This window comes from Loxodonta africana, chromosome 3, assembly GCF_030014295.1.
Source record: "Loxodonta africana isolate mLoxAfr1 chromosome 3, mLoxAfr1.hap2, whole genome shotgun sequence".
In the NCBI taxonomy this organism is placed as follows: Eukaryota; Metazoa; Chordata; class Mammalia; order Proboscidea; family Elephantidae; genus Loxodonta; species Loxodonta africana.
The window spans coordinates 189,714,913-189,734,304 of NC_087344.1; the positions used below are offsets into that span (position 1 = coordinate 189,714,913).

At 44.9% G+C, this 19,392-nt stretch overlaps 1 protein-coding gene and 1 long non-coding RNA gene across 6 annotated transcripts in view; one reads left to right on the forward strand and one right to left on the reverse strand.

Annotated features, from left to right (window-relative positions):
• Window positions 1-13,507, reverse strand: ETV3 (ETS variant transcription factor 3). Of its 5 annotated transcripts, XM_064282761.1 has the most exons (6): window positions 13,492-13,507; window positions 10,782-10,840; window positions 9,937-10,174; window positions 8,538-8,653; window positions 2,379-3,449; window positions 1-1,685 (listed from the first exon to the last, which is right to left on the reverse strand). In XM_064282761.1, exons 2-6 carry the CDS (start codon window positions 10,825-10,827, stop codon window positions 1,663-1,665), a joined length of 1,494 nt encoding a protein of 497 aa, XP_064138831.1. In that variant the 5' UTR covers window positions 10,828-10,840; window positions 13,492-13,507; the 3' UTR covers window positions 1-1,662. The 5 variants fall into 5 exon arrangements, with proteins under 5 accessions (XP_064138831.1, XP_003415215.1, XP_010593155.1 ...); XM_003415167.4 differs by lacking the exon at window positions 13,492-13,507 and adding an exon at window positions 12,793-12,977 and having other exon boundaries at window positions 1-3,449; window positions 10,782-10,837; XM_010594853.3 differs by lacking the exon at window positions 13,492-13,507 and adding an exon at window positions 12,793-12,977 and having other exon boundaries at window positions 1-3,449.
• Window positions 13,159-19,392, forward strand: part of LOC135230815 (uncharacterized) — a 21,898-nt gene continuing 15,664 nt past the window's right edge. The window contains exons 1-2 of the long non-coding RNA XR_010321553.1: window positions 13,159-13,959; window positions 18,925-19,024. This is a non-coding gene — a long non-coding RNA (uncharacterized LOC135230815). The remainder of the gene's footprint in view (window positions 13,960-18,924; window positions 19,025-19,392) is intronic.

Sequence of the window (19,392 nt, forward strand, 5' to 3'; positions counted from 1 at the left end):
TTTCTTTCTTTTTTTTTTTTTCAAGTGTAAAAACTTTTTGTTCAAACAGCAGCAGCATCTAGGAACTAATTCTGGCACTTGGGTTCTAGGGGGTTACAGGTATGCATTGTGGATTTTTCTCCCTCTCTTATTTTAAAGGCCTCATGTTTCTATTCCTGAGTTCATACACCTGCTGGCCCTCCCCTCTAGCAGACAGAGGGTGGCCAGCGAGCCTCCCTGGTTAGATCGGGCAATGCCAAGCAGAGATTCCTCCTCCACCTGCCTGGGCTTGCTTTCTGATTCAGAGGTAAGTCAAGGTGCAGAGAAAGAAACTGACAAAAACACAATCACCAAAAGCAGCCTGACAGCCTGACGAGAGCCTGAGTTGCTAGGGACCATTCTCCCAATCTCTTTTCTGAGGAGAGATGAGTCACTGGTGGAATTTCAATCAAACAACGGGGGGGACACTTCCAACAAATGGCGTGATAGACCTAAGCCATCCCAGGCCATCTAATGACTCACTCACCTGCTCTAACCTTTCCTTAGCCTCTCTCTCATGCATACAGTCCAGTTTAAAAAGAAAACAATGCCCTCCACCATTAAAAGCCAACCTTCAAATACATCTTAGTATGTAGTTTACTTAGGCTAAGGTGGAGTCAGGAATTTCTCCAATTCCTAGACACCACCCTTGTACCCACCCCTTGCCCCCATCAGATAAGGAGTCATTTTCTCCCTGCTGTTGGGCCAATTTGAGCCAGTCAGTATTTACATACAACTAAATGCATGACGGGCATGACGGGTGTGGGCGCACACACACAGCTGGCTGCTGCTTCTCCATGCCCCTAGCTCGGGCCCTTCCTGCGTCATGCAGCATCAGTACTCTCCCATTCCTTTGAAGTTGCTGGAAGGGAATTCCCCATGAAGAAACAATTCCTCACTGTCTATAATCTGGAGTCTTATGTAGAATAGCCAATTGATCATGACAATCAGAACAATCTAGGAAAATGGGTATGGCCAGAATGGCAACACAACAGGACAGACACCAACTCTTTTGTTTGTATCAGGCCTTTTCGCATCTGGCTGTCTTCGTGTCTTCTGTCCAGCTCTTCCCTCAGTTTCACTACTTGTACTCCCAAGCTCCCTTCTGCAGTTTCAGGTATCGTCTGCCCTTTAACTCCCTTTCTGCTACCCATCCCAGAAACATCAAGAGAGAACAACTAACTGCTAGCTAGAAATTTAACCATGTCTCAACATTCCTGGGTTATCTGAAGAGTTGTCCGTGCCCTCTTACAGGTTTATGCTGACAGACCCGTATCACGTTAAAGTACGTTCATAGTTAAGGCTTGACTTAAGAAAATGATAAAAGAACCAGACATAATGGACAGACATTTTCAACAATGCTGCCACGCCTCTCAGTGAGATCGCTCAGTCACGCTTTGGTTTGGCTCCCCAAACCCACAATGGAAAGAGAAAAATTAAAGGTCATCGTTTTTTGTTTTGTTTTGTTTTTAAAGGCATAGGGTTACTTCCTCCTGCCCTCTTCTTTCTTCCCTGAACAAGAGTTTACAACTCCTCATGGCTTCTTCAATAGGTGAAGTAGGTGGAAAGTCCACGAAACTCACAGCAGCTGAGAGACGGACAGCTCCTGTGCCTTCCTAGTCCCACGCTAATTGGTGATACGTTTCATGTTTCCTGAAAACTTTTTTCTTAAAGGAAAAGAAAAAATGCTGACCAACAGTAAAGGAAAAGAGAAAACGAGAAACATCTGAACAACCTCCCCTCCCCCCAAGTAAGACTCAGATTATCTTATTCCTCCCCTGAAATAATTATAAAGAAACATTTCAGGCAAAAAATACTTATTATTAACGGCCTCCCACTGCTCAACCTCCCAACCATGCCCTCTTCCCTTTTATGTATGTCAGAGCAAAAAGAGAAAAAATAAATTCATCAATGGCTTTCCATTTACAAATATAAAAGAAAGATGCCTGGAACCTGAACTATCATGAGACCAAAAAGTACCTTGGCCCTTTAGGAGTTTCCTTGTCATAAAGTGTAGCCCTCAACTGGAAATGGAGGTTCCTCCTCCTTGCGGTTCAATACCCTCCTTACGCCCTACTAACCAGGAAAAAAGTGTTCACATCCCACCTAATTTACAACAGAAGATACCCCCATCCTATCCCAAAACATAAAAATACAAGTCTATGCCCCTAGAATGATCAAACCAGTCTAAGTCCCTCCCTCCCTCCCACCCCTGCCCTGAAATCTTGCTACATAAATACAGGTATGTATTTGATTATAGTATAAACAGCTTCCAATCAACCTCCAGTTCTAGGCATCAGCAGCTGCCGCCGCCAAGCCCCGGGGTCCTGACCCGTTCCAGAGGAACTTGCCATTCTTACTCAGCTCTCGGGCTTCTGGGTCATCGTTCCAGCGCCGCTTCAATCGAAGCTTGGGGGGCATCAGGGCATCTTCCTTCTTTTCAGATGTGTTGGGCTCTTTGCCAGGCCTGTCCTCACTGTCTTCAGTCACCTCTAGGGGTTCTTCACTTGGGGCGCTAATGGGTACAGAGGGCCAGACAGGTGGTGCGGCTGGGCGGACAAAGATGGTGCCTTTCTCCTCTTCTGTGGTCCTGCTCGGTACAGTGCCCTCCTCTTGAGCGTGTCCCTCCTTCTCTCGGGCAGGCTGCCTGAGGCTCTCTGGATCCTTTTCAGAGGCAAGCTCCACCTTAATTCTTGGCGGGATAGGGGCCGCGGCAGGAGCACTGCCAGGTGCTGACTCTTCACTGCTCTCAGCCCGCTCCCGGTTCTTCCGCCCAACTGGCGGGGGCTGCAGCTTGATAGAAAACTGGGTTGACTCCTCGGGATGCATTTGGCACTGCAGGGGTGGAACCATGAGCCCTGGGTAACGGGGGAAAGTCCGGGGACTCAGGTGGTAGTTGAACACAGAACAGGCTTGCGAATGAAGGTAGTGTTTCATTTCCTCAGGGTTGAAGGAGAAGCAGCTGCTGCTGGTGAAGGGGCTTAGGCCTGGTGATGGACTATAGGAGAAGATGGTAGGAGTCAGAGAGAGGGCTGGTGAAATGGGGACGTTAAGGACACCTCCACGGCCAGGTATTGGAGAGACAGCGAAGGGGCTGTGGGGGTCAGGGTATATCCCTGGCCTAGTGAACAGAGGAAGCATTATGTCAGGCTTCCGTTTCTGATGGCCAATCCCTCCTCCACCGACAGCATTCCGAGAGGACATGAGATCCACGCCCCGGCGCCAGTCAGTGGCTGAGCCATCCTCCAGCTCCGAAAGCTCCGCCTTTCTGTCAGTGCCATCACTCAAGGACTCCTGGCCAGAAGTAGTTAGGGAGCTAGCAGAGAACCGCCCTGGCTGCACATCACTAGTTGGCGAATGCGTGTCGAGAGGTGGGAAGTGGAACCGGGAGGAAGCTGTTGGCACTGGTGGCGCACTCTGGGGAACCACACCTGTGAGGGTGGAGAGGACAAAAGGCTGCATCAGAGGTCCGGCCATTCACTCTCATCATTTCTACTTATGCTAAGTTGAATGTAAAATGTTCAGAAGCAACAGGAAATAAGCATTCCAGCTGCAATCATTCCCGTAATTCTCCATCTTCCTAATAACTACTGCTCAGCTTCCTCTACTCAGTTTAGCGACCACTTTCTTTAGCTTCTCACTTTATTGTCTTCACAGTACTCACATCTACTTGCTTATCTACGGTCTAAAATAGAAATTCCACGAGGGCAGGGACTTTCTGTTGTTTACAACAGTATTCCCAGCCGTTCAGGCCTTAAACAATCAGGAGGTGCTCAATAAATATTAGCTGAATGAATGAACAGCTAAAAGAGCCTTCTCCTTTTTAACTCTAAACACTCAATTTGGTAATTTTCAGCTTTGCAAATAGTCTTTTCTTGTTTTCATAATATTGGCTATTTCTGTAAAACGAGCAGACAAAAACAAAGTAACGAAACTGGAAATAACATGTAGATAAAGCAATGTAGTAAAATACCCCGAGGTTTTGTGCCTCCCCTATACAAACATGAACAAGACCATCCATACTTTATATAAAAAACAGATAATTAAAAACACAGCCATTATATTTGTTAAAGACTTTATGGCATATCTTTCACTGTTTCTGATACACAGTCATTACTTCAGAGGTTCAAACTGAAAAGCTCTTTCAGTCTCTCCAAATTTATATTCCTCTAACAAATTCTACAGAATGATTTCCATTCCCATCCTGCTTTCAAGCACTGAAGAGGCAGAGAGAAAATCCAGGGCCTACTACACACTCGCCCAAATTTGCTTGTTAGATTTGAAGCTGTCAGTGGAAACCCACACCGTGCTAAACACGTTAACTTCAGAGGCTCACAAGCTCTTAACTAGCCCAAAAGGTCCTTCTGATAAAGAAGGCATGAGAAAGGTATGCCATGTGAGGCCTTAGGGATCCTAAGAGGTGTGGGTGGCTTCTATCACTGACACTCTGAGGCAGAGCTAAGGGAAAAGAAAAAGAGAGAAAACAGGAAAAAACCAAAATAAGTAAAAGTTATAGAAACCTAGGAAACGACAAGAGATGCATATGATATGGTGTGGTTAGGAATCGCTCCCCATCAGCTGCCTTCTATTCTTGGTATAACAGAGTCATCCTCAGATATGACCCTGGAGTTGGCTGCTATGTACAAGATTGTAGCTTTCCAGGCACACGTGCCTGAGTAACAACATGCTACAGCGGCATCTCCCAAACCGGTGTTCTACAGAAAACTGTTCTGCAGGACTTCAAAAAAAAAAGTTAAAAGTCATATGGGGATACCTGTTCAAATCTTACAACTAGGAAAAATAGATGAATGACCTTGTATATGATTTAAGCAGAGCCAAGAGTCTCAAGCCAAATATTTCTTCTACCAGCCTATTACAGTGGACGAAATTTACTCTTTTTAATCTTGACTTCATATTGAGAGCACATCTATTCAAAAGCAAAACAAACAAAAACACTTCTAAGTGTTCTGAAGAAATGAATAAGTATAACATGGGTGGGTGTGGGGGGGGAAGGATCCTATTTCCTAAACAATTCAGAAACGCTTGGTTAAATTTTTTTTTTGATTGGAGGACTCTTCAGTTTTTACACATGTTAAAGGACACTGTAAATCTGCAGGTAGGAGACCTAATACAAAGCATTTTGTAAGTGTATTTAGGGGGAACAAAGGAAGGTGAGATGTAGGAGCAATGTAGGGAAGAGAGCATTCTGGTCCCCTTGCCTTTATTTAACTGGAGTAGCTCTACTTTTATTTCTTGAGATATCAAATCTCAGATTTTCTTTGGGGAAAAATTTGCTGCTAAAAAGTGTCTAAATACTGCTGCTTTGGAAGAAGACCACCTCTACGGAGCTACCATGAAATCTGAGTAGTTAGAAAATCTGGGTTTGAATCTCAGCTCTGGTGCTTTTTATCTTGTCGCTTGGTGTAAGCCACAAATTGGAGTCTTTACCCACTCCGGCAAAATGGAAAAAAATAATGGCTTTGCCTAGGTTCAAGCCCTGGCCCCAACAATTATCAACTGTGGGACTCTGGACAACTACTTACCAGGTGTGCCTCAGTTTCCTTACCTGCAAAATGGAGATAACAACAGGACCAATCCTCACATTATAAGGATTAAAGGAATTTTAAAATAGTAACTGGCACATAGCAAATTATATGTATTTTAAAATAAATTAATATTTTAGGAATTAATAATCTTCATGGTACAAAAATTAAAAAAAGGCATGTATCATTTGAACATGGACTATACATGAGGTAGTATCAGAGCAACGTTAAACTTCCTGGGTGTGATGATGGTACTGTGGCTATGGAGGAGAACGTCCTTGTTCCTGGGAGATACGTGCTGGAGAACACAGGGACAAAGTGTCATATGTCTGCAACTTAATCTCAAAACATTTAAAAAACACACGTAAGTAAAAAGAGATAAAGCAATACGGCAAAAATGTTAATGATTAGTGAACCTAGCAAGAATATATAGTCACTATTCTATTTTTTCCAATTTTTCTACAGGTTTAAAGCTTTTAAAAAAACAACCAACCAACCAACCAACCAACGTCGGGGGTAGGAGTGGGGAGTCACAGAGTGAGAGGTCTCCAGTCCACACTTGAGCTGCTCTGTCCTGCTTCTATCCCGACAGGTAACCATTTTTACTAGTATCATCTGTATCTTTCCAATGTTTCTTATGCAAATATAAGTAAAAATGAAAATATATTTAACATATTTTATAAAAAGGACACTTTTAATGATAAAATGAGGTACTATAAGCAGAAGTGCTTTCAGCAGTATCCAAATGTTAGTAGTCTATCCTAAAACAGTTAACAGTGGGTAGGATTAGTGGGAAAGGGAAAAAGAACATTCACTTTTTACTTTAAAAACTTCTGTACTACCTGGGTACGTTACAATCAGCATGTATTACTTTCATTTTTAAAACAGGCCTCTAGGACCTAAATCAGTGCAGCACTACTTCCATCTTATTAAATCACCTGTAACTATCTCTCCTGCTAAACTGTAAGTATCTTGAGGGAAAGAACTCCGTAGCATTTTTTTTTTTTTGGTCTCTAGGGCTTAACACATTATCTGTAGCACAAGTAACATATTCAATGTCCTATCTATTTAAGACAAGCTAGATTTCAACAGCTAAATCTCTCAGGGACTGTTACGTAAGAAACCGTTTAATAGCTAACTATATTCAACCCACCCTGATCATTCTTTTCTTTTGCTGTCCTCCATCCTTAATTTTATTATTGATAAAATTGGGATATCAAGACATATACTTTCACAGTGCTGGGAGGGTGAAAGACAACTCACAAAAACACGAAGCAGTTCTGTAAATGTTGTGCTCTTTTGTCTTCATAAAAGTTAACCTAAAACAATTGGCCTCTCTAGGCAAAAGTTCTCTATACAACTAATAACTCCAGTTCTTCAGAGTAATCTGTATTCAGGATGTAAACAACCAAGGAGTATGCCTAAAAGAAATGTAAACTGTTCTTGCTTTCCCTGGGTCTTTTTGATGAAAATCTTGAGCTTACTTAAGGATCAAAGTTGGTTCAATGGCCTTAAGGCAGGATAGGTTGCATAGGCCACTACTGTTAAATTTCCACACTGGGAGTCTTCACAGTGAGGATCTAGACTTCATTGCCCTTGAAAATCACATTACTCCCAAGAGCTGACGGATGCTCCATTCCAGGTTGCCCAAGTGGCTGGACTTCCAGGTTTTGATAGGCAAAAACGGGTCAAAGACAGAAAAACAAGACCAATGATGCCCTTTTGTTGGGACTTGGGGGTATGTGGGGTGAATGGAACACCAACACACCCTTCGAATTTACTCCTATATCCACCTAGAGCCCCAATCCCTCTTCCAGGTGCACAGGGAGGGTGCAAGAGTGAGAAATAGAGGAAAACAAGATTCCAGTGGCTAGAACAGGTTTGATTTCCGGACGCCTTTCCCCCAGGCATAAGGAAAGAAAACAGGTTGTAATTAGAGAGATGCATTCCAATACCACTTTTTTTTTTAAATGCATGCCCCAGGGACAGGAGGGAGTGGCTACAGAAGATGGAACTGTAATGATGGCAGAGTCAAGCGAAAACTGCCCTAACTTGTTGTGTGTGTAATTACATATGCATCTCAGCATTATATTCTCAGCCACACCCCCGTTCCAATTTTTCAGGTTTCTTCCAATTTTTCTCTGAAAAGTTATATTACTGTAGAATCAGGATTGGCTTTTTTTTTTTTTTTTTTTTGCTTAACACACAATGTAACAAAGACACAGTACTGATAGACTGGCCAGAAAATACTAAAATCCATTTTCTTGGGCAGGGGTATGAGTCGCATTAAAAAAAAAAACTAAAAAGCCTTACGAGATTGCCTTCTGCATTGAGAGGCAGACATGAAACCTGTGAGAAGCTGTGATGGAAAGGCGTAACCCAGAGAGTCTAGGGGGGAAGCCCTGCTGTACTTAGGGGAGAGGTCAAGTCACCCCACAGCCTCCTTCTCTGAGGAGCTGTTGGTGCAGATCAAAGACACTGCTTTTCACTGCAAACACCATGCGAACCTCCCCTTCTCTGGTCAAGGATGCTGTGGTTTAGATGATATTCACTTGATAAGGGAGAGTTGGTAGCTTCATAGAAAATCGGAAGTGTTTGTAGAAACAGGTTCCCAAGTATGAAAGAGTCACTGGGCGGGGTGTTAAAACTCTAAGACCTGAGCTTCAAGATCAACACAGACCTATGGAACATCATCCGCAAAGAGGACAGTGTAATAATACCTAAGAGGTTATATGAATAATGTGCAGAAAAGGGAACCAACCAAACAAAATAACAAAATAGCAGTGCACAGCTTATCACTCCCTTTTATCAGACGAATGGGAAATCTGAGCAAGAACACTGAGGCAATCCAACGGATCACATTACTTTATAGTGTTTCTAAAATCCTCTTACAATTGCTGGTCTTAGATTTGGGTTTTTAGGTTTTTTTTTTTTTCACTCAAAATTTATTCCGCATCAAGAGAGTTTGCATCTTACCACTTGACCGAATGTTGATGAATGGGTAGTTGGGCATCACCAGCTTGTTGAAGTTAAATTTATAAGTAAACCTTTTGCCTTTTGTTTTATGAAGGATCCTCTTGTTGTAATAGTATCTGTAAAAAGGGGAACATGTATTAATTCATCTTCTAGTTACTGACAGTTTTTAATACACGTTGGTAACCACTAAGACCGCTAACTCTTGCTCTAAGTGTTACTAACAAACATCACTGCCATTCTTTTGCAGCCTGGCCCTCAGGTTAGGACTGGGAGATTTAATGGCTTGCTTTTCCCATTCAATTTTCAACTAAGTTTGGCTAGAGTTTTCCAAAGACAGCCTCACTTTAAGAACATGATCACTGCTCCTAGCCCCAATCATCTTTCTTCTCCATCTCTCTACAATTTCAATTCTATAGTCCATTTCCTTCCTGTTCCCACTGTACATCACTAACTGCGGAGCTTCTCTTTTCTGCCTTGCCCAGGTGGGGGCAGACAAGTCTCTTGGGAGACCTGATGTGGTTGGTCTTGAGGTTTAAGCTCATGGCAAAAACAAAGGAATGCAGAAGTGTTTTATGGTGCCAGGTCAAACAATAGTATACCCTAATCTGGAAAATAATATAGCCAGCTTGGCTTGCTTCCCCTTCGAAGAAGCAAAGCCTCCAGGGAAAGGGCTGCACAGAATTTACATTCAGGGTCACTAAGAATGAAGAAAGGCAAGGGAACATCAGGTAACTGGAATCTTTAACCTCATATTTATTTAGCAGTGCAGGTCACAAACTGCTTTCTGGCCTCCAGGAGGCTAAAGGCTTATAAGATTTAAAGACTGACAAGGAGAAAACAGAAACTGAGAACGCTTACAGTGATCAATTGTCACATCTGTTGGAGGGTTTAACAACCATGAAATCTATGGACTGTCAACTGAGTTCACAGACACAGTCCTGAATAGCTAGGTCACTGCCATTCACTGAGACAGCTGTCAGTCCTCCTCTTGTGTGCTTTCTTTACCCTTTTTCTAGTTTCTTTTAGTGGGGCCTAAAGAAGAGAAATTTTAATACAGTCCCAACGTGGAGGTCTAAACTAACCCCTTAGATTATACATGAGCTCCAATCCATCTTTCACCATGCACTCTCACCCACTACGGAGCAGAGTCCGCTGTCAGGATCCAGTGCCAACCATGTTGGAAATCCCTCCTACATACAACCAAAGATATGTCTTTTCTTTTTCTGTGCCTGTGCTACACACATTCAACAGCTCTTCTACTCCCACTTGAAAGCTACACATTATTCACTTTGATAGTGTACTCTCTTATCATCTGATACACTTTTTATCTAACATTCACCAAACTGTTTAGTCTCCTTCCAACTGTTAACACCAGGAATGTGGGAATTCTTTCCCTTACCTGAGGGCCCGGCTCAGCTTGTCGTAATTCATCTGAGGTTTGCACTTCCTGCGGCCCCAGAGGCGGGCCACCTCGTCTGGGTCCTTGATGACGAACTCCCCATACTCTCCCTGCTGCCAGGCAATGACATGGCGGAACTCCTCCTTCTGCAGCAGCTCAAGGATGAAGTGCCACAGCTGGATCTGCCGGGAGCCTGGGGACGACTCCGTTTTGTAGGCCCAGTCAGGGAACTGATACCCTTTAGTGTGAACAGGGCACAACCACGGTAGTTAGGAGCTAGGTACATACGTGCCGGTATCGCTGCCTTCACATTCCACTGCTCAGAATCTCTAGAGTGCTTTGCAAACATGCCAGAAACACTCTTTCACTTAGCTGGGGCTAACCACACTGGGGTGAGGAAAGCACAAAGTTATCTACTCCTGTGGCAGCTGTTAAATCTGGTAAGAGTTGGGCAGCAGCACCCAGGTATCCTAACTAATCTCCCACCCTTTCACGTATTACTGAGTCCCACACCTACTTTCTAAAAGGGTATGAAAGTTCCAAAGGGAACAAGCAGGAAAGGAAAACTAATGTTTCAGGAAAATAAAGCTGGACACCCCTTACCCCAAAGACTGGAACTATGGCTTTAACAGAAAAGAGACTCTAAAGTTTGGGACCAGGGTGTGGTGACCAGACATATGAAATACATATCCATAAGAAACAAGCCTACAACTGTCCTAGCTGTATCCACCCAGTCAAGAGGTTGTCAGTCATGGCTTGGCACTTACGAACAGAGCCCAAGTGGAGACAACAGGAACCCCTGAGGAACATTCTAGGCATATCAGAGATGATTAACGTTTGCTCACCTCCACCTCCTTCTGGTTTCTCCACGATGCTACAGCCTGCTTTCATTTTCACCCTCCTGCTGGGAGACACAAGCCATAACAATTACTTGAAGATGCTATTTATCATCCTCCCAAGGTTTTCTGGCACAGCCTTTTCCCAACCTTCTTTTCCCTATCTTTCCTTCCCTATGCAACCCTCTTTCAAACATGTCACCTCCAAACTGCTAATCCCCAAATCATCAAATGATGGTCCTCAGGTCATCAGCTTCAAAAGCCATAATTATCTCTCACCTGACTTTAAACCACAAACTGTAAACACTGTCTTTAATATTTGCTTTCTTCCTCCTGACCAGCCCTTCCAATGTAAAAAAGGAAGGCTACAGTGAAACGGGTCCAAAAAGGCAGCCAAAACAAGTCAAACAGTTTGTCTTCTATTACTAGACAAGCCCAGGTGCCAAGATACACAAGCCTGAGTTCACTCAGATATACCAGTTTAAAAAAGGGTGGAAAAGAAAGAAAAAAAAGTCCAAATCCATCTGATTCCCACTGAAGAAAGAACATCTGATTTTGATTTATTTTATTGATTTATGTGAGATGGGAAAAGCAAAACTCCTCCAAGTCAGAAACTGCTCCCTCCCCCTTGAAAAATACCCTGGGATACAGGAAGTAAACACACCATATGTACAGTCACTCTATACTAGAAACACGCACCCACCCACCCACCCACCCAAAGTCTTTTTGAGAAAAAAAAAATTGACATTTTCTCCTTTCAACAAGAAGGAAAAAAAGGCAGGTGTTTCAGAGTCTTCTGTCCAGTAAGTGGAGGGAGTCTTGATGCAACCTGAATTTATTTCATCCAGATTTATAGTTCCTCAATAAATTTCCTGTTCCCAGCAAAAAACAACTTTGTGTCAGTCAACTCTTTACCAAAAAGGAGGGAGGGGTGAAACTGGGGAAGAAGGGACAGGAGAGGGCAGATCTACCCTCCTAGTTCCATAGGATGGGTGCTAGGCCCTCAGAACCCACATTAGCAGGGGTCTGGAGGAAATGTAGGTGCTTCAGCGGCCCAAGAGTGGGGAGGGGCAAAATCCCTAATCTTGGAAATTTCACCCAACCTAAGATTCCTTTTGATCCTTTATATTCCTCACCATACACATGGGGAAGACCAGCAAGTTTCAAACCACAGGGGGAGTTGAGGACGAGATAAGTATCTCAAAGGAATGAACACACCGACACACACACACACACACACACACAAACACACACACACGAGATACAGAATAACAAGGCACCAGAGCTGAGGCAGGAGTTTCCTCTTCCCGGCTGCTCAGATCTCAATGACAATAAAGGAGGAAAAGCACCAATTTCCCCACCGCTCCAGGAAGTTGCCCTGGACTCTAACTCCTAAACTGCTGTTGGACCGCGGGGCCTTTACTTGCCACAGGAATGCCCTTAGCCACTACGACTCCGGGGTCCAGATCCCACTACAACGATGACCTGCCGGGGAATCGTTCTCTTAACACCGTAGCTCCCCGATTTTCCCCACAGGCCCTGGCTCCCAGGAGCTCGGAGGCGCCTTAGCATGCCTTTCAAAAATCCACTTTGACATTCGGTCCAAGCAGGGTCACTCGTCTTAACTGTGCAAACTCCAGCCCCTTGCCCTTCGTTCCTCAGATCGCGACCATTCCCCGAAGAGCGAGGCACGCACATTCTGGAGCGGCGGTCCTCCCGCTGCAGCTCCCGGTCCCAGCTTACGCCACCCAGTGCCTCCTCTCCACCTGCCTCCCGGCTGGGCTGCCCTCGCTCCGTGGCCTCAGGGATCCGGCCGAGCCACCGAACGGACGCAGCCCTAGGTCCCAGTCGCCCCTCAGACAGGGGCCCCCCTTTCTTCCCCCGCCCCCCGCGCTGGGTGAGGCCCGGCTGGCTCGGTACGCGGCGCGCAGGCGGCTCCGACCTCAGCGACGCCGTCCCCGCCGAGGCCCGAGGGGTCGGCCCGGGGGACTCCAGCGGCGGCGGCGAGGCCGGGGCTCACCTCTCCCCGGCACGGTCCGTCTTCAGTCCGGTCTCCTCCGCGGCGTCTCCGGCTCCTCCTCATCCACCCCAGCAGGAAGTGACCTCCTCGGCTGCTGTCGTCACTTCCATCCTCAGCGGAGAGGGCGGGGGAGGAGGCGGTGCCTTCCCGCGGGTCTCCCGGCCTCACCGCCCTGCGCCGCGCCCAGCCGCGTCTCCCTTTCCTTTCTCTTTTCCGCAGACGCCAACTTCCGCCCGCACGCCGCCCCTGCGTGCGCTCCTCCCGCCGCGCATCCCGCGCATCCGCCCCGGCGCGGCGCGTGCGTCACGCTGCGGGGGCACGTTACGCACGGTCGCAGCGGGCGGCCGGGCTCGGCCGCTGAGCAGGGGTCGTGAGGACCAGAAGGAGTGACGCAGTGCGCGGGGGCGCCGGGCTGCCTCCGTTTGCTTTCCCCGCCAGCCGGGCACGGGCGACGCGCGGGTGGCACGGCGTCGTGCGGCAGGGCTAGGTCTGCCGAGCGGGGCGCTGCGCCGAGAGCCCCATCTGTCGCGGGCAGGGACCCCGCGTATCTCGCAGGAAGGGCCCAGGCGCCGGGATAAAGCCACATCCAGACCGCTGAGAGCAACGCCCATTTCCCCAGAAAAGGGCTCTGCGACCGCCCAGGGAGGAGAGCCCTTAATGGGACGAGAGGACCCGCAGGCTTCAGCGGGAGTTCCTTACCCGCTAAGAAAGGGCCCTTTCATTTAGCTTAAAAAAAAAAGCCGCGGAGCTCATCGCTTTGGCGTTTCCCGCCTGTAGAAATCGGAGAATGTGACCGCTTTTTCCTTATCTCTTTGTATTTAGTCTTAATTTGTGCCAGTGTAAGCAGCTTGCAAGTCTCCCTAAATCATTCAAACACATTTCTCCTTTTTCCTCAGCCCTTTGTTCCTTCTTAAGCAGTTACAAGTATTGTGTAAAGCATCTTTTTTTTCTATGTTTAAGGCTATGAATCAGAATGATGAAAGATCTCAAGCAGTTCAGCTTTATCTCCACCCCGGCCCCCACGTATTTGGAGTAGTGTCCAGGCTGAGTTTCACTTCAGAGGCAGAAAAAGGAGGGAGAAGTGGAGATCAGCAAAGGTTAAATAAATTAGAATAAAGAATAAGACTGGAGGAGGTGCGGAAGACAGATGGGATTGAAGAATTTGAGGTAAAAGAGCAGATTTCTTTCTGGACAGTTACTGTAATAACACTTTTCCATTCTGTCTACCACAGAGAACGTGGAAACATCACCATTCGTTGTTAGGAAAGTTGGATATGCAGATTGGATATGCTCCTAGCCATTCTCCAGCTGTTGAAACGTTAAGTAGTAAGTTGGGCCTAGAGTTGCCTCGCCTGTTTAAAGAAAGACAGGATAATAGCCTTGGTGATGTAAGGTCTTCTAGTTAGGAAATCTTGTTATGTAGGTGAAAAAAATAAGCAAATTTAATCGCAATAGAAAGGACTACCAATATCTGCAGCTAGACCACAAGCTCTTTGTGTTTGTTGAAACTGTCTGTACATCTTTTGTATTTTGGGCGGAATATCCAGAACAACGTCTTATATATAAATTCTGATGCTTGGTTGTTCCCTTTAAAATATTGGGGTTTACCTAAATGATGAAAATTGTTGTTAGGTCCTAATTCCTTCATCTACTAATGGTGTCATCTTGGTTAAGTTACTTAACCTCTCTGTGTCAGTTCCTCATCTGTAAAATGAACCTAATACTTATTGTATCTACTAATGAGGTTGTTGTATTCAATATGTTAATACATGTAGAGTGCTTGGAACAGAGAATGAATGGTACATTGGAAATATGACAGATCAATAAATGTTGGAAAGGGTAATAATCATAAGAATCATTGTTGTTAGAATCCTCAAATCCTCACACTGCCCATGCAAATCATAGTAATGTTAACTTAGAAACCAGGGTGACCAGGAATGAGCGGTTCTGAAAGGCTAAAATTGGCACAGTTAGAACTGGCACTGTCACCTCCAAGGATCTTGTGTTCTACAAAGAGCCAGAAATCAGAGTTTGGGGACTCTTCTGCATATTCTTATCCACCCCGGACTCCTGGTGGTTCTCTGCTGCTGCTTCTCTAACTAATTAGGGTCACAAAGGATGACTTGAGTAAACACAATTAGCCGTGATAAATAGGTCTCTACCTGGCAAGAGTCTGAGTTGATACACTGAAAAATACCTATATCTCAACAGAATTCAACAGAATTTTTACATGAAGAATCGAATCACTGGCCTGAAACTCCACAGCTGAATTTGGGTTCAGTGAAACAAACCGAAAATGCCCTCACAATTAGTGAGTCCCGATAAATAGAGTTGTGTGCCAGAATGTCTCCTGTGGTGGTAGAAGCTGGGGATTGGGATGGCTAGGGACTTCTTGCCCAGCGGACCCAGGAACTGATTACCCAGTAAGCAAGGTACCCATGGGCTTGCTTGTGCTCATTTACTAATCAATAGTGAAATTAGTCACTACAGATGAGTAAGTAAGCCCGTGCGTACTTTGCTTACTGCGTAGCCCGTCCCTGTCAGGGATAATAAATTTGAAAAGAGGCTTTGATTCTGTAGGAAGATGCTGTGTGGTTGGGAGAGAGACAGATGCCAGCCATACCTAGAAGCAGAATCTTTGATGTGGTGAAAACCTGTAAATTGTTCCCTGTGGAGGATCTGGTAAGATCCTCTATTAGATAACCCTCTCCTGAGTGTACCCAAGGCCCTTACAGTACCTCTTTCACCACAGCACTGCTCCCTTCTTCACCCCCTGGAAACAGCCTTTTACAACTTGGAGATCCTTCTTCTTCCCAAATTGGGGAGATCATGAGCTTCCTTAAAGCACGGGGGTAGAAACAATTAGACACAGTCAGGACAGATTGTAATGTCTTTGGATTGTCACTTGCTCAAAGCCTTCGTTGCCTACTGATGCTGCCCCCTTTCAGTGGCCCCCTACACATCTCTGTAATTGTTCTTATCCCAAGATTGGTTTCTGTTTTAAGTCTCACACCCTCACCTCCACTCCCCCTGAAACACAGCTACTCCACTGCTTCTTAAATTGAAAAGAGAGAGAGAAGACCTCCTAAAATTTCCTTTTCTTATAAAAAATCCTTTCAGGATTATGGGTGTGTGTGTTTCTTCACTGTTCTTATTTTCATTTGTGCACTTATATTGTCCACACCCCAAAACTCGCTGGCTCACATATGTGATATAAATCCTTCCTCTCTACTCGTGTGGATTATTGTCCTTACTGTCACACCTGTATGTCATGTACATATTTGTTCTTCCCAGTGTGTTTGTCTTAGATGGCAGGCCCTTAGAGGTTAGAGCTGCAGTTGGTAGATCCCCACAGTGCCCAGATCAGTTCTGTGTCATTATTCGAAATGCCTAATGACGATCATTTCCTTCTCTGCTAACATGTAGGCTGATGTGCCTCTAAGACTGGGTTCTCCTCTCTTCCCTCAGTCCCTGCTTAAGTCTCCCCCATAAAGGGCAGGTAGCCTCGAGAGTTTCCCTAAGCCTGTTCTCAGTGAACCAGATTCAGAAAAACTGGGTTTCTGCCCTTCGCTAGCTATGTGCGCTCTGCCAGGCTGCCAAGCGTCTCTGAGTTCCAGCCTACCCATCTGCAAAAGGGGGGACACTGTTGATGTCCTTGATGAGGACAGAGTGTAATAGTGGCTGCAGAGAGCTTGTAAATTATGAAGCTCTTTTTTTTTTTTTTTTTTTTTACAGAGGTCAAGGATCATTATTACCCTTGTTACCATCCCAGATCTCTTGCTCTTGGTATCAAGAACTCCAACTTTATAGCACTTACCACCTAATTTCACAAACTGAGTATATTTATTGTTTCAGACTTGGGTAGGAATCTGATAGAGTAAAGAATTTTGCCCTGAGAATCAGAGCTCTTAAGCTTCTTGTCTAGGCACTCTTTAATGAGGCCTCGCTTGAGGTGATAAACTTTAAATCACTCTGTCCCTCAGTTTCCCCATCCAGAAAATGACCATGATTAGAACGTTCAAGAAAAATACTTTAACATTAAAACATTGTTTATACTGGTAAAGTCAACGACGGAAGGGTATATGTGAAATCGACTTGTTTCTGCTCTTTGTGGCTCAGTTTCTCCTTCAGTAAAGTGAAAATAAATTATTAGAATAAACCCTGCTTATAGGGTTGCTATGAGTCAGAATTCAATTCAACGGCAACAGGTTTGGTTTTTGGTAAGTAGTATTTGCATTTTACCACATTAGATTCAAGTAACTCATAAGATCTCGTGTTTTGGTTTATTTTTCCCATACCAAGGTTGTGAGGCTAGAGAAATTAATGTCAGTAACAGGATTGGGGATCCCCAGATTAAAGGTTAACTGAGTCCAAAGCAGAAGTGACTTTGGCCAAAGTTACAGCTCAGCCCGAAGGAGCCGAGACCTGGTTGTTTACTTAGTAGTGACTTGGGGACTCGAGGATTCTCCCCGATTCCACATCCACCGCAGTCCACAAATACCCCCTTCCTCTCATTTCCTCTTTTCAAGTCTTGGTTCCCCCCTCTCAAATCAGCACAGTGGCGAGGGCAGAGAGCCATCAGAAAGGAACAGGAGAACAGGATTAACGTGAGGAAATGGCAACTTAAGCTATTTGACTTTCTTTTCCCTCGCCGACAGCCAAAAGGAAAGGCTACCACAACCAAATATTTGATTACCAGAATTTATCACAATAGTTAAGTGCTTGGCTGCTATCCAAAAGGTTGGCTCAAACCCACTCAGTCTCTTCACAGGAGGAAGACCTGGTGATCTGCTCCTGTAAAGATAAAAAGCCGTTGCTGTGGAGTCGATTCCGACTCATAGCGATCCTACAGGACAGAGTAGAACTGTCCCATAGGGTTTCCAAGGCTATAAATCTTTATGGAATCAGACTGCCACATCTTTCTCCCACAGAGGGGCCTGTGGTTCGAACGACTGACCTTTCAGTTAGCACTGTGCTACCAGGGCCCCTTCCTTCCTTTCTCTCTCACATGGAGTCACGATGAGTCGAAAGTCAACTTGATGGCACCTAACAACAACAGCATATGTATCTCAAGGTCCACAACTTCCAGGAAGCCCGCTGAAGCTAATTGGGGCAGAGGGCCAGTTTCTCCTGATGTGAACCTATCTAGGATGGATTTTCCAAGGCTCTGGATTTGTTCCCCATTCTTAAAATACCTGAAACCTTGGCTCGTTTACCACGTAAACCTTTTTGCTTTCTTTTGTATTATTCACTGCTCATATCCGGCTCTCGCTGTGTTCTCTTTATGACTGTCCATATCATTTGTCATTCTAAGAGGGCAGAGACTGTGTCTAATTAATTCTTATTACAAAATGGGCAATAAAGCTGATAATCACTGTAATAGGGACTTGGGGATCATAGTCTAACAAACACCAATGAGGTTGTAGTGAACAATGGAGCAAGGCCCCAAATCAAGTTAACTAAAAGGCTATCACCTTAAGAATGCTTTAAAAAAGTTCTTGCTTTAATAATTGCCCATGTATCCATGGACTTATAGAATCCTAGCGATAGAATGAATGCCAGAGATCGCCCATCCCACCCCCTCACCCAGTGCCATCCAGCCTCTGCTGACCTCTCAGAACAACAGGGAGTTCACTGCCTTGCCCAACAGCCTATTCAATGTTGATTCATTGTGAAATATATCTACAAGAGAGTGTATGAAAACGTGTATCAGTTGAAGGACAATAATAAAACACCCCAGTATCCAGGTAAGAAGTAGAAATTACCAAACCCTTGAAACCTTTTGCCCCTCTTGGATTTCATCCAAGTTCAATGTTTACCTCACCCTAATTGTAGAAAGCTCTTCCTTACACGGAGCTGAAATCCATCCCCTCAACACTTCTATCCATGACTCCTAGTTCTGGGAGAAGAAGCTACGCAGACTGAACTGGATGTTTCTTTTCTGTGACAACCCAGCAGGTATTTGAGGACAGGTATTACGCCTTCTGCAACAACAAGGAGTTGCCAGAAGAAACAGCCTCAGTTCCTTGCCTCTTCAAAGGCGGCTTCCTGAACCAACCTGCAGACTTGGTCTGACTAGCAAACGATGGACTGAAACTGCCCCCTCTTTAATGTACACACACTTTTTTTTAGGATAGCCTTAGGGTTGACTGCTTCAGAGGCCACAGTCTGCGCACTGCTGAGCTGACGCTCAAAATCCCACACGGCTTTCTCACAGGGACTATTAACCCAGGTATCTTATGTTAAATAGTTTTTAAACCGAAATGTCAAACTTTTCATAAATTCCTCTCAATGTCATTTTGTTGGTTCTGGTCTGCTCTTCATTCTAGCTTGTCTACATCATCTTGATTTATTAGAGTGAACGATAGCGTTTAATTTATTATAGAGAAGCTCTATTTGGAGGAAAGCATGAAAAGAATGTGTGCAGAATTCATTACAGCACAATGTCAAACTCTTCCGGACAAAATATTTACTAAATGGCTCAGAAGTCACTGCAGGATGTTGCAGTATCTCGTCTGTTATTGTCCCTTTGATCTGTGGGATGCCTGTTAGTAGAGTTGCAGGTAATGGGATTTCACATAGCAGAGAGCTTAATGCAGG